At 40.8% G+C, this 14756-nt stretch overlaps 1 protein-coding gene across 1 annotated transcript; it reads right to left on the minus strand.

Moving 5' to 3' along the window:
- Positions 1-74: 74 nt before the first annotated feature.
- Positions 75-12566, minus strand: ARL1 (ADP ribosylation factor like GTPase 1). The gene is made up of 6 exons (XM_036298792.1): positions 12366-12566; positions 10062-10199; positions 8176-8257; positions 6183-6294; positions 3445-3623; positions 75-2263 (listed from the first exon to the last, which is right to left on the minus strand). The coding sequence occupies exons 1-6, from the start codon at positions 12367-12369 to the stop codon at positions 2233-2235; spliced, it is 546 nt and encodes a 181-aa protein (XP_036154685.1). The 5' UTR covers positions 12370-12566; the 3' UTR covers positions 75-2232.
- Between the last annotated feature and the right edge of the window lie 2190 nt (positions 12567-14756).

Raw genomic sequence — 14756 nt, forward strand, 5'->3', positions numbered from 1 at the left:
TGTATTGCTTTATTAAGTTTTTAAATATTGAAAGTTAACACTAAGACAAAATCAAAAAACAAATACCTCAGGGATATTGAGCACAGCTTTGTTTTAATTAGTATTTATTGAGTGCCTACTATGTGCCAGGTGCACCACACTAGATGCAAAGGATACTAACAGTAAATAAAGTAAGGTCCCTGCCCTCAAGGAGTTTACGTTTCCACAATTTAAAGTGCATCTCAAATATCCCGCTAACAGAATCCCACAACTCTCAATTTAATTTTCAGTGTAATCACATCATAGCATACCTACAACCAGTTATAAAACAATGTTAAAACTAAAACATACCTTTGATATTATTTGTCCAAGTCTCTTGTTTCTTAGAAAAAATTGAAGGAATGGCCACGTGCCTAGAACTCATAGGTTGTTTTTTTGTTTTGTTTTTTAGATTTTTATAAATACCAACATTCAACTCATGTAACATACCTGTACAGTTGTTTCCCGCAAGACAAGGGCTTTATAATTCATATCATATTAAAATAAATGTATGCTCTTTTATCCCATCTTATTCTTTGCAATAAACCAGAGGGATCAGGATCATCTAAGTGCTGAACTTGGCTATAGCTTCCTGGGCCCTCCTCAGAATTCAAGACTGGACAGCACCTGCCCGTCATGGCCTCACTTCCCCATACTTCTATTTTCACAGTGATCCTGAACTTCTCCACTTGACACTGAGACCAAACAAATTAGGAATGGGTGCTGGAAAATAAGAGTAAATCCCACAGGCAAAAAAAGCCACATTCACTGGAGTAGAGAGAATGACCAAAAGTGTGAGGGCAAGGCCAGAGGCCAACATCTGGTAGGACAGTGTCAGGGACAGGAAGTGAATCCCTAGTGTTTCTGAAAGGTGAGGAGCACAATAGTATTAAGCTCACTTTACCAGCATCTACTATCTTGAATGCGGTTATCCAACTTACAAAGTGAAAAAATTTCTCCCCAATTTTAGTAATTACTGAGGACTATATTTACCTCTGTTACACTGGAGCCAATTCTGTGGTAGAATGGGCAGTTTGAAAAGTTCCTTTGACCATAACTGATAACCTACGAGTAAACCTAATTTCTAAAACCAAGAATGCTCAATTTCTCCCTGTAGAACCAGTAAGATTTTGACTTCACCAATAAAATTTATATGTCCAATTACAAGTAGGTAAAATGAAAGACAGTAAAAACATCTTTTACAATGCTTCTTAAAATATATCTTTATTTCCTTCAATGTGAGTATTTTTAATGTGTTGTGAATTCATCAAATATAACCATTTAGGACTGTTTTTACTACCTCTACTAGTATGGACAGATAAATTTACAGGCATTATTTTGAATGTAGTCTACTTCAGTTAGCATAATTTTATGTAGGGAGTTATATCATTTGAACTTACATGTGGTGTAGTTCATGGGACAAGCTTCTGACCCTGAAGTCTCACTTTGAGCCTGGCTCCCAGCTTACTAGCAGTTGGGCAAGCCAAGCTATCAACCCAAGACTCAACACGTCCATAAAACAGAAACATTACATTACAATCTGTCCTATCTACATCACAGGGTTCTTGTAAAAACTGACTAGGTATCAATATACATTGAATTTTTTTTCAACTATAAAGTACTATAAAATAACAATTACAGATACATCAGTGACTTTAACAAAATAATTATTTCAACTTCTTGCCTATAACCAAAAGCTTTTAAATGACACAGTTTAAATAAAGTGGTTACTGAGCAAATGAAACTATATTTACTCACACCATGTTCCTAGACTAGCCTACTGAGTCTACTTTTTGGAAAAATTTAATTCATTTTAGAGGGAAAAAATCTGAGCTAAGGTATTTATTAGTGTTTATATAAACAATCTGCAACCACTCATTCAAAAATAGGGTTTTTCCCCCTTGATAAGAGTGCATTTTTTAATAGGACTGTATTTGAATAAGAATTCCACACAAATAGAATATATACCTTAATAATACAAGAAAGCAAGAAAGGAATATTTTACATCATACAGACCAGTCAGTTGGTTCATTCAAGATGAGCTATCCTTCCAACCAAATACTTATTTTTTATATTTATTACAAATGTGTAGCCAGTTCAGTATATGCCAACAATCATACACACAGCTTTAACATTTAGTAGTGTGAAGCACACTTAACTATTTCCAAAGGGACATGGGATGTGGTCTTCATTTCAGAAGGAGAAGTGATTGGATTACTGCCTGCTCTTTAATGCTTCAACTAACCTGTAAAGAGAAAATGAATGGTTTCATAAATTTAACTTCAAACTTTCAGGTATAGAGTATGATCATTTATAAACTTTATACTGGAGATGGATTCCAAAGCACTTTAAAATATATTTTTATTGATTTCAGAGAGGAAGGGAGAAGGAAAGATAGAAACATCAATGATGAGAGAGAATCAATGATCGGCTGCCTCCTGCACGCCCCCTACTGGGGATCGAGCCCACAACCCGGGCATGTGCCCTTGACTAGAATCGAACTGGGGACCCTTCAGTCCGCAGGCCGATGCTCTATCCACTGAGCCAAACCAGCTAGGGCTCCAAAGCACTTTAAATGATAAAGGTTGAGATAGTTATATTAGAAAAATGAAGTTATAGACTCGATTTCGAAGAAGGTTTTTAAGCTTTCATTTGTCATATTCTTTTGAAAGAATAATCAAAAAACCTACTTTCCAGGCTGCTACTTCTACAGCAGGGCTAGATGTGGATAATTCAGAGGTGGTAACTAGTCTCAGTCCTCAAGGAGCTAATAATCTAATAAGGAGATGTACAAATCAATTACGAGATGGCGTAACAAGTATTGTATCACTGATCTGTGACAAGGACGTTGGTGTGTGTGTGTGCTAAGGCAGTGGGCATGGAGATATGTCAGGAAAGACTCTTGAAAAGAGGAAAGCCTTAACCAAGGTAAGAAATTAGAGGATAAAATGAGGCAGGAAAAAGATAGAAAAATGGGAAAAGCTGGTTTTCTAACTGTAATCAGATAGGTATGGTTGAAATAAAAGCTAAGGCACATTAAGTCAAGTGGAAGATAAGGCTGGAGGAACTTATCAGACCGCTGTACCGATTTTTCGGTAATTTCCGAATCCGCCACTATACCGCTGTACCTAATTTTCGGTACTTTGCCTAGACCTATTTTCTACAATGTCTCCAAGTTCCATCTTATTCTAACCACTTGTTTGCATGTAACTAACATTTTTCTGTATCATGCTGGTTTTTTCTCTTTAATGCTCAGGAGCCCAGGTATAGGGGACAGTTAGGTTCAGGGCCTCAGGTCTGGTATTGTTAATACAAGACATTAAGTAATAGGAATTTCATCCTTAAGACATAAGGGAAATTACATGTGTGCACAGCTGCATACACGCACACACACGCACAGATGGCTTCTAAAAACATGATGCTTACCATTCCATTGCCTCATCAAGGCCAGTGCCTTTGGTTGCTGAAGTTTTGAATATTTGCCATTTTCGGTCCTTCAAGGCAGGTAGCCCAAGTGAATTTGCCATCTCTGAGGGAGTCATAGCCTGTTCCATGTCCTGCTTATTTGCAAATACCACCAAAATGGCTTTTCTCAGCTCTTCTTCCTAAATAAACAGAAGATATTTAATTTCCTTTAATCAATGTGCTCCCTTGAGTTTAGGCAGACATGCCCCAAATACAATATTTTAAAAGTACATTTCCTAATTATTAAGACACAATGTTCATTATAAATTATTTGAAATTATAGAGAAGTACAAGGAAAAGAAGCTTTACCCCAATCCTATCTCAAAAACATGGTCACTGTTAACATTTTAAGTATTTTCTACAGCTTTGTAATTCAGATATTTATGGTTTATTTAGTAAATAAATTTCTATATTTAAAATTGCATTTACAGTTACATGCCCTGCTTTAAAACTAAACATTAAATCCTGATTTTCCAAACAATCAAAATTTTCTTACACACAAAAAAAGGTTAAATATACTCTACACTATAATTATATGCACCATAAACTATATGACTGTTTTCCAGTATTAAACTCTCTTTAGATTCTTTTTACTTACCTATTAGAAAAACCCAGGTAACACAGTCATTATATAGAAATCTTTGAATAAATCTCTATTTCCTTAATATAATTCTTTAAAAGTGAAATCAAAATATGAAAACTTTTTCTGGTTCTTGTTACATGTATTAATAAACTGCCTACCAAAAAAGTTGTAACAATTTCAATCCCACCAACAGTATACACTGAGTGGCCAGATTATTATGACCCGCCAGATTATTATGACCGCCCCATCAATACTTTGTTGGGCCACCTTTTGCCTCCAATACTGCAGCAATTCTTCTTGGCATTGACTCCATGAGATGTTGAAAAGGTGATGCGAGGAATCTGACACCATGCCTAATGAACAGCACTGCCCAGTTCTGTGAGATTTGATGGTTGTGGAACCAGCTGCCTGAAGGCTCTTTTAACTTCGTCCCACAAATGCTCAATTAGATTGAGATCTGGTGATTGTGGGGGCCACCTAAGCAAGGTAAAGTCTCCCTCATGTTGAAAGCACTCCTGCACAATACGAGCACCGTGGCATGGCGCGTTGTCTTGTTGGAAGAAGCCATCTCCACTGGGATACGCCATCAACATGATAGGATGAACTTGATCAGCAACGATAATTAGTTAGATATGTTGTGCTATTCAGACATTTGTAATGATCTGGCTCTCTAGCAACTTCAGCGCGAAATTGTAGCTAATTTGCCTACAAACGTCAAGTGGTCAGAATAATCTGGCCACTCAGTGTATATGACAGTGCCTATTTTCAATGCAGCCTTGGTAGAACTAGAAAAATTATATACTTTTCCAGACATAGCATCCTATTATATGATTACTAGAGGCCCGATGCATGAAAATTCATGCAAGAGTAGGCCTTCCTTCTCCCCACTGCTGGCACCGGCTTCCCTCCGGCACCCAGGACCCGGGCTGCTTCACTCCAGCCGCCACCGCCAGGCACCCTGGACCCTCCGGCCCCGGCTTCATCTGGAAGGAAGTCCAGAATGACGCCTGGAAAGATGTTCGGTCTAATTAGCTTATTACCTTTTTATTATTATAGATTAGGGTATTACAAATGTATTATTAGCAATATATTTTTCTCTTGTGAACTGTAGTTTATGCCTTCTGCTCACTTATATAATGAGTGGCAGATATTGGTATTATTAAAAACACTAATCCTTGCCCTGGTTGGTTTGGCTCAGTGGATAGAGTGTCGGCCTGTGGACTGAAGGGTCCCGAGTTCAATTCCAATCCGGGGCACATGCCCAGGTTTCAGGCTCAATCCCCAGTAAGGGGCATGCAGGAGGCAGCTGGTCAATGATTCTCTCTCATCATTGATGTTTCAATCTCTCTCTCTCCCTTCCTCTCTGAAATCAATAAAAATATATTTAAATAAATAAATAAATACACTAATCCTTAGTCATTGATTGTAAAACAGTGTCCCTGGTTCTGTTTTACTTTAATTTATATTGTCTGGCATCTGAGCTTTGGGGGGATTTTTAGTATGTATTAATAGAATTAAATCTATCTTTTCTTTTGTAATTCCTTCCAATCCTTTGATTTAGAAAAACCTTTTCTATCCAGAAATTTTAAACATACCTCTTATATATTCTTATAATTAAAATCATCCACGATTTAATGTTTTCATTTTTTACAGCAGGTATAGAACTATGTGTAAATGTGATTTTAAATGTATACATTTATTTACTAAATAAGCTGAATTACAAAGCAGTAGAAAATACTCATTTTCTACATTTAATTCTTTACTCCATTTAGAATCTATTTTTGTGTATGAAAAAGGTAAAACAATTTTATCAATAAGTTTTGATGCAATAATCCTGACTCATACTTTACCTGTGCTTTATATCACATAATAAATGAAATCAAGAATTATCATTCAAAGAAAATTACAAGGCTGGATTTTTTTTTCCCTCTACAACCATCTACCCAACAATATTTCTGGAGTAGGAAGTAATATGCATAAAAGAAAATTATAATAATGGCATGGAGGGTAGGGGAAATCCCTGCTCTCCTTTTAATTATTCCTGCATGTAATAATAAATGATGGAAACAGCAAGCAAATGTAGATGTTTCCCCACAGTTTAGTAAGATTTTCTTACCTCCAACATGGCAACTAACTCTGATTTGGAAATGCCAATTCGATCTCGGTCACAACTGTCTACTACATAAATGACGGCATCTGTGTTTGAATAATAACATCTCCAGTATGGCCTAAAGAAAATTTAGAAAGGGAGCATATATCATTATTTGAAAAAAGATTAAGCTGATATGTTAGTTTATATGCTAGGACTTGGCGAGGCAGGTGGTAGTTACCTGCCAATTTGGTCCCACCCATGTTAGAATCACTACCATAATGATATAGTGTTTCCAATTGATATCTATCATATCCCTCAGACGTAAAGGTGGAAAGAATGTTAATAAACATTAACTCACAGGAGTTCAAACTTTAGGCTGAGAAAAATCTATTTATAACCAATAGCATCACTAAACGTACTGACAAAAATGTTGTACACGGACCTGATCGTTATATCTTACAAATCTTTAACTAGGAATTAAGAGGAATGGGTCCCTAAAATTTTTTTTTAATAACTTTATATAACAGGCATTAAATTGATCACTAAAGACACAAAGGAGTCGAATGGATAAAGTTAGAAACAGAATCAAAAGTGATTCAAGAAATAAAACATGATAAAAGGAAGCAGGACATTTGGGGAATGCACTACTGATCTTTTAAGATGGAACCACAGTGAGCAACCACTGACAGTCACCACACATTTACAGTTGCCACGTCAAAGCACAAATGCTAGGCAGGAGACCTGAGTCCCCCAAGGCATCTATGTTCCATTAGCCCCAAGAAGTGGGCCTGAAAGGTATTTTTATGAAATCTAAAATAGTCTGTCTCACAGAGGAAGGGGCTGGCAAGAACTAAATGGAAGACCCTTTTAGTAAAAAAAACATTAAATCTTGAGTCTCATGAAAACTTTTTTCATTTAAGTGATATCTGAAGAACTGGTCCTTAGATTTTAATTCAATTGAGAGAACAGGCAGGTTTACCACATTTTAAACTAGGTGCTACTCAGCCATCAGAAAAGATGAAATACTGCCATTTGCAACAACATGGATGGACCTTGAGAATATTATGCTAAGCAAAATAAGTCAGTCAGGAAAAGCTAAAAACCACATGATTTCACTCATGTGTGGGATATAAAACTACAACTCACAGACAAAACAGTATACTGGTTACCAGAGGGGGATGGGAGTGGCGGTGGGGAAAATAACCTTTTGCCTGCCATAAGAGTCTATAGACCAAGTTTAAAATCATTTTTTTTTTAAATTTTCAACTGAAAATATTCAAGAACACCCGAATTGTAATACATTTATTTTCATAATATTCATTGCAAACTGATTTTTTAAATTAAATTCAAAATATCATGGCGTGTGGGGATGGTTTCCCTTTTGGACACATGGCAGTTAACTGGTTAAAGGATAAAGGGGGCCAAATATAGTGACAGAAGATGATCAGACTTGAACACAGAGTGCAATATACAGATCATGTATCATAGAAATGTACACTTGAAAACTATATAATCTTATTAGCCAACTAGAGGTCTGGTGCATGACATTCGTGCACTGGGGTCAGGGAGGCCCTCAGCCTGGCCTGCACCCTCCTGCAGTCTGGGACCCGTTGGGGGATGTCTGCTGAGGGGTCTTTAGCACTGCCGCAGAGGCAGGAGAGGCTCCCACCACCACCACTGCGCCAGCTGTGAGCCCAGCTTCTGGCTGAGCTGCGCTCCACGTGGAAGAGCACTGACCACCATGGGGCAGCTCCTACATTGAACATCTGCCCCTGGTGGTCAGTGTGCATCATAGCAACCGGTCGTTCCACCATTTGGTCGATTTGCATATTAGGGTTTTATTATATAGGATGTGCCCCAGTAAATTTAATTAAAAAAATAAAAATCATTTTCCAAAAAAAAAACACTAGGTGCCTTCCATTTAAATTACAAAAGAAGATATTTTTTGGTGTATTGCTGTTAACCCTACAAGAGCCGATGTTAAATACCACAAAATAATCTGATCTTTGCACCATACCTGATACTGGTCTGTCCTCCTAAATCCCAGACTTGAAATTTAAGGTTTTTGTATGTTACCGTCTCAACATTAAATCCAATGGCTGAAAGATAAATGAGTAATTTATGTAGACACTAATGCATTCTATCTTCAAAGTACCCAATCTAATTGAGTTTCTGCAATAAATGATAACTGTTGAATTACATTATTGGTTAAGATATTCCATTTAAGACAAGTCAGTATGCTGTGCTACACACACACTCTCACACACACAATTAGCAAGATCAGCACCACCTTCCGATTATATAAGAATCCCAGGTCTCCTCTGCAAACACGTAATTTTTAGCTCAATAGAAATCCTATTATGTTAAACTCTCATAATACAATACTAACATACAAAAGTGTTCGGAAAGTTATATTTAAAAGGAAAGTTGTAGATTATTCTAAAAATCTGAATTTTGGTAGGTAGCAAATAAACAGGACAAAATCAAGAAAGCCCAGATTCTAAACTTCAGTGGGTAAGGACACAGCAATGGCTGTTGATTGCTTTACGGAAGCTGGGTTCTCCAATGCTGGCAATTTCAGACCCTCTGCGGACTTCCTCCAGCACTCGCTGGCAATAAGGTCACAGCTGGATGACCAGAGGGAGATGCCCCATCCCTTCCTCTGCCATCCTTCTTAGGTGGAGCCCTGACACCACACAGATAAGGCAGGAGACCACTATTTTCATTGAAAGGAATCTAAGAGAAAGTGCAGAGGATGCTAAAGAAAATTAGGAGTTATATATACAAAGTTTACTATGATTTGACAAGCTTAAAAAAAAAGCACAGTAAAAACTGACAGCTGTAGCTGAATAATTTTTATTTTAGACTTAGTTTGTATTGGTAAATGATTCATATGTGTATATAGCAAGTATGCCTATTAACTAAAAAATAACTATACTATTATAAGCAGCCGGAGCAAAAACTAAAAAGCAAGTTCATAATGTCTCCCTTAGACTTAGGTAGGAGTGTAATCACCATCTTCACCAAGATTAGGAACACAGTTTCTATGCAAAGAATAAGAGTGTGGTGTAAATCAGCATTCACTGAAATGCAATCCACTGAGTTATGTGCACTGCAGGGATGACAACGACCAAGACAGACACAGAAGTGATGGGCAATTTTGAGAATCAAAAAAAAAGGGAACTGCCCTGACTGGTTTGGCTCAGTGGATAGAGCGTCGGCCTGAGGACTCAAGGGTCCCAGGTTCAATTCCAGTCAAGGGCATGTACTTGGTTGCGGGCACATCCCCAGTGGGGGGTGTGCAGGAGGCAGCTGACCGATGTTTCTCTCTCACTGATGTTTCTAACTCTCTATCCCTCTCCCTTCCTCTCTGTGAAAAATCAATGAAATATATTTTTTTTAAAAAAAAGGAACTAAAATTTACTGAAGGTGGCAAAAAGAAAAAATGATGTCACAGTTTTAAAAGTTCTTTTCATAAAAGCTAGCCTTCTTTTTGTAATTTTAAATTCAAATGCTACTAAAAAGAAATACCTTGAATGACAGAGTAACTTTAGAGGCATAATTTAAGTACTCTTAAACAGCCAAGCCAGTGTTGCTCAGTGGTTGAGCATTGACTCATATACCACTTGGTCAGGTTCAATTCCCAGTAGGGCACATGCAGGAGGCAGCCGATCAATGATTCTCTCTCATCATTGATGTTGCTGTCTCTCTCCCTCTCCCTTCCTCTCTAAAATCAATAAAAGTGTGTGTATACAAATATATATTTTTTAAAAGTGTTATCAACAATATGCTCATACTAGAAGTTTACAATATCCTTATCAATTACTTTATTATATTCTTAATTAAAAGTAAAATTATGATAGAAAAGAGAAAGCTCTTATAATTTATCATACCAACACTTACTAGGAATAGTAGTAACAACCTCTCCAACCTGTAATCTGTACAAAATTGTAGTTTTTCCTGCTCCATCTAATCCCAAAATTAAAATCCTCATTTCCCGGGTTCCAAATAGACTCGAAAATATACTTGAGAAAAAGCCACCTAAAAAATAATAAAAGCAAAAAATGTATTAAGTATCATTTTTTGAATTGGTCCACAAAACATTTACTCTTGCCCCTTGAAAGCTACACCAAATTTAATATTATTTCCCTGGATTCATAAATGCACATTTTTGCCCCCATTGCAATATGTTATTCAACACACAATAAGTAAACTCTTGTTATCATGTTCTAGATAAAGTATCAGACAAGCACAGAAGCTTCACTGAAAATAAGAGATACATGACCACCACCCTCAGGGAGCTCACTTTCTAATCAAGAGAATTTGGGCACCTTAGCATGCTGTCCCCATGACCACTAAAACCCAAAGGGCAAATCTGAATGACAGGGGGACAATGAGATCCTTGCACAGGAAACACAATTATCACTGCTGTACAGCAACCGTATCATCATAACTACACCTTTAACCAGTAAGATGTCTTATTAACAACAAAAAAATAAAAAGTGAGACACAGAAGCCCAAAATAAAAACTGTTCTTCTTGGTAGAAAACTCACTGAAAAAAATAATGCTAACATTCAATGCATCACGAAACATTTCCAGAAAACTTCCTATATGCAAGGTACAGTGCGATCGAAAAGCACTTGTAAACAGAGAGTAGAACTGTGGTTGCTGGAGGCGGAGGAATCGGAGAAAGGAAGAGATGTGCACGCTTTTGTCAAAAGATGGACAGTTCTGAGACCAAAAGTACAGCATGGTGATGACAGTTAATAATGTAGTAGACACTGAAATTTGCTAAGAAAGATCGCCAGAGGTTCTCGCCACACACACACACACACACACACACACACACACACACACACACACACGGTTCTCACCACACGCACAGATTAGTGTGACTGTTATTTCGCAAGGTATACTTATATCAAAATATCATGTTGTACCTCAAAATACATACAATTTTTGTCAGTCACACGTCAGTAAAGCGGTGGGGGGAGGGAGGAAGTAATTAACATTAAAAAATCCTTCTAGAAATGGACTGTGTTTAAGTAAAATAACCCTAAAAGTAAGGAAGGTGGAGATTTAGAGTCTTTATTATTCTTTTATCAACAAATAAAGCTTTAAAAAAATGTTTTTTCTTTTATGATTACCAAAAAAAAAAAAAAAAAAAAAAAAGCACTCTGGTTTGACTCTTTCCCACCAAAAGCCATTAGATTGAAAGGACGTTACATTAAACAGTGTTTTAAAGGTTGACAACAGAAGCGATGCCATTCAACAGTACATGGCTACTGGACAAAGAAATGCGAGCGAACCTTGGGAAGGTGTGACAGAGGGGGTGGGGCGTGACAGAGTTCTTTCTACCTTTTACAAATTTTATATATATATATATATATATTTATTTATTTATATATATATATATATATATATATATATATATATATATATATATCGGAATAGCAAAACCAAGGCGGTTATGGAAAAAGACAGAAAGGTGCTTGCGCCGCTCCAGAGCAGGAAGTAAAATCCCTAGAAAAAAACCCGGGGAGGGATTTAAAGAAGTCAGAGGCTTTCCAGCCCCAGGACCGAGCTGCAAACGAGGGAAAGAGCCTGTGACTTCCTCTGGACTCCCCGAGGGAGGCGGCTTCGTTTCACCCGCAGCTCGGGAGGCCGCTCGCTCGTCAGCGAGACCCCCCCGCCCCCTCCCCGCTCTGCTCTCTGCCAGAAACGCCGCAGAACCGCAGACGGACGGCGCGGCGGCCGCGGGACGAAGGACGAGCCACGCCCCCCAGCGGCCAGCGAGGGAGGACCCAGCTCGCACCCGGGGGTCGGAGCTCCCTCCGCCCACGAATCCTCAGCCTGCGCCCCCGGGACAGACACTCCGCCGAGCCTGGCGAGACCAACTCGGCCCGGCGAGTCCAGCGGGGTCCGAGGGGGTGAGGGGAAAGTCCATGCTCCGGGGAGAGGCCTCGGGCGGCTCCCAGGGCGCAGCGCCGGGGGCCCCGCGCAGCCCGGACCCCGACCCCGCTCTGGGGACCGGGAAAGGGGCAGGGGCGGCCGCGCCAGGCCGGTCCACCCCCGCAGGTGAGCGAGGTCCCAGCGCCCCGCCCCGCCCCGAGAGGAGCCGGCGACGCAGGGCGCCCAGGCCGGCCCCGCTCCTCCGCCCGTCCCGCCCGCAGCCCGCGGCCGCAGCCCCTCCTCGGACCCCTCACCCATGATGAAGCGCCCGTCCGCCCTCGTCGATCGGCAGACACAGGCCCCGGTCTCGGCAGCGACGCTACTGGATCCCCGGTGCCGCCACCTCCGCTCGTCTCGGCCTCCGGCGGCTCGGAGGCGGTTTCCTTGGAAGCCTCGTCAGCCAGCAACTTCCACGTCGGCCACCCGGCGTGGGCGGGAGCGAGCGGCCGCCGCGACTGCGCGACTGCGCGGCGGAGGGCGGCCTGTGCGTCCGCGTCGTTGCTTTCGACGCAAGTTCGCGGCGCGCTGGGTGATAAGTGGCGTGAAAGCCAGGAGAGAAAAAATAGGCAAGCACCCGGAGTCTCTCCTGCCTCTGTTTCCTTGGACAGGAAAGGTCTTCCGAAACACAGAACTTGGAATTTTCATTTTTAATTCTAACTCCAAAAAGTAGCGAATCCGTTAACCAGGAACGCGAGTCGGGCTTCCTTCAGCAGCGCGACTAGACGCGCGCGGCGACTGCAGCTTCGCAAGAGCTGCTGGTCCTGAAGCGCCCGGCGGGGGAGCCTCCACTTGGCCTCCAAGGCTATCGGACAACGTAGTAATCGGGGGGGGGGGGGGGGGACCCCCTCTGCCACCGATGCGCCGCAGCCTTCCACCGAAGCCTCCAACTGCAGACCTTGGGCGTCGCCATGCCCTGCACGGTCCGCGTTAGAAGCCCTGCCCCCTTCCTTCCACCTGACTGCACACCTGGCCGCCCGTCCGCGACTGGCAGTGTGGACGGGCGCGCCCCGATCCTGGGGATTTGGGTTGGAGGCCTGTTCCCTGGGGGCTGGGGGCCAGGAGTAATGTTGATCTTGAAGGCAGCCACACTTGGAGGATGGGGAGAAGGGATGATCCTAGACCAGCGGTTCTCAACCTGTGGGTCGCGACCCCTTTGGGGATTGAACGACCCTTTCACAGGGGTCGCCTAAGACCATCGGGAAACACATATATAATTACATATTGTTTTTGTGATTAATCACTATGCTTTTATTATGCTCAGTTTGTAACAATGAAAATACATCCTGCATATCAGGTACTTACATTACGACTCATAACAGTAGCAACATTACAGTTATGAAGTAGCAATGAAAATAACTTTATGGTTGGGTCACAACATGAACTGTATTAAAGGGTCGCGGCATTAGGAAGGTTGAGAACCACTGCCCTAGACTCTAATTTTGTTTAAAAAAGGCTGCGCATGCGTCTTAAAATTTCGCAAAGAGCCACGGAAAACTAAGCCTGTCCCAAGCCCCTCATCCTGCAGTTCTCCCTAGAAGTAACCATTGTTAACATCTTCTCGGGGTCTCTTACCAAGTAGAATATGTATATATCATGTACTTAGTTATAATAGACGTGTTCATCCGTTAAACAAGTTTATGGACTGCCTGTGGGTTTTGTTTTTTTTTATTTCAATTTTCAGATCTCTCCAGCTGCCTAGACGTGGAACTAAATTTAAATTTGCTGATTGCTCTCGACTCTCCTTCCTGCTCCCAAATCATAATTTCGCAGACATTTTTCTTGTAAGGAAACGTGTTGGGGTTTTTGTTGGTTGGTGTTTTGGATTTTCCTGTTTTGTTGTTTGAGAAGGGGGGAGTTGAGCGACTCCTCGCCTAAACACCGGGGCTTTTGTAAGGCTGTGCTTGCTTTGTAAGCATTGTGTTGTGCAGCTTCTGGACCTCAGCGTGCTGACTCCAGCGGGCTTTCTCACCTATTCTTCGTCCACCTCCAGGCCCTCTCCTTGCCAAGATTAGCTTCTGCCTCCTGGCACATCTTGGCCACCAGTTAGTCCCCTGGAAATAGATTCCCCTTGAAGAACTACAGGGAAAGAGACTGCACACTGTATTCACATTGTATATTCTGAACCAAGTAAGCAAGGGAGATACATGCGAGGATGCTGTGTAACCGGAAATGCTGTGTACATGTTAAAAAGTGTTACTGCCCTGGCTAGTGTGGCTCACTTGGTTGCGTGTGGTCCTATGCACCCGAAGTTCTCGGGTTTGGTTCCAGGGTCAGGGCACATTCCCAGCAAGGGGAGAGGAGGCGGCAGCTGATGGATGCTTCTCTCTCACAGCAATGTTTCTCTCCCCCTCTCCCTTCCTCTCTCGAAAATCAATAAAAAGAATTTTTAAAGTGTTGTTAATATTACTAGATAGCGTATCAGCCTTTCATAATGCATATTAAGCACCTCAATTACAAGTCACTATGGACACAAGTGATAAAAAAATAAAAACTCTTTAGGCAATTTGATGGACTTTATTTTTCAAAATTTACCCATTTCATTCTTTGTTTTGACTGTGAAGATCAGATCTAATTTCCTGGATGCATCAAAAACAAAATAAAATTCTCCATTCACTGAAAGCTTTGATCTAAAAACAAATCCCAAA

Source organism: Myotis myotis, unplaced genomic scaffold, assembly GCF_014108235.1.
Source record: "Myotis myotis isolate mMyoMyo1 unplaced genomic scaffold, mMyoMyo1.p scaffold_m19_p_3, whole genome shotgun sequence".
Classification (NCBI taxonomy): Eukaryota; Metazoa; Chordata; class Mammalia; order Chiroptera; family Vespertilionidae; genus Myotis; species Myotis myotis.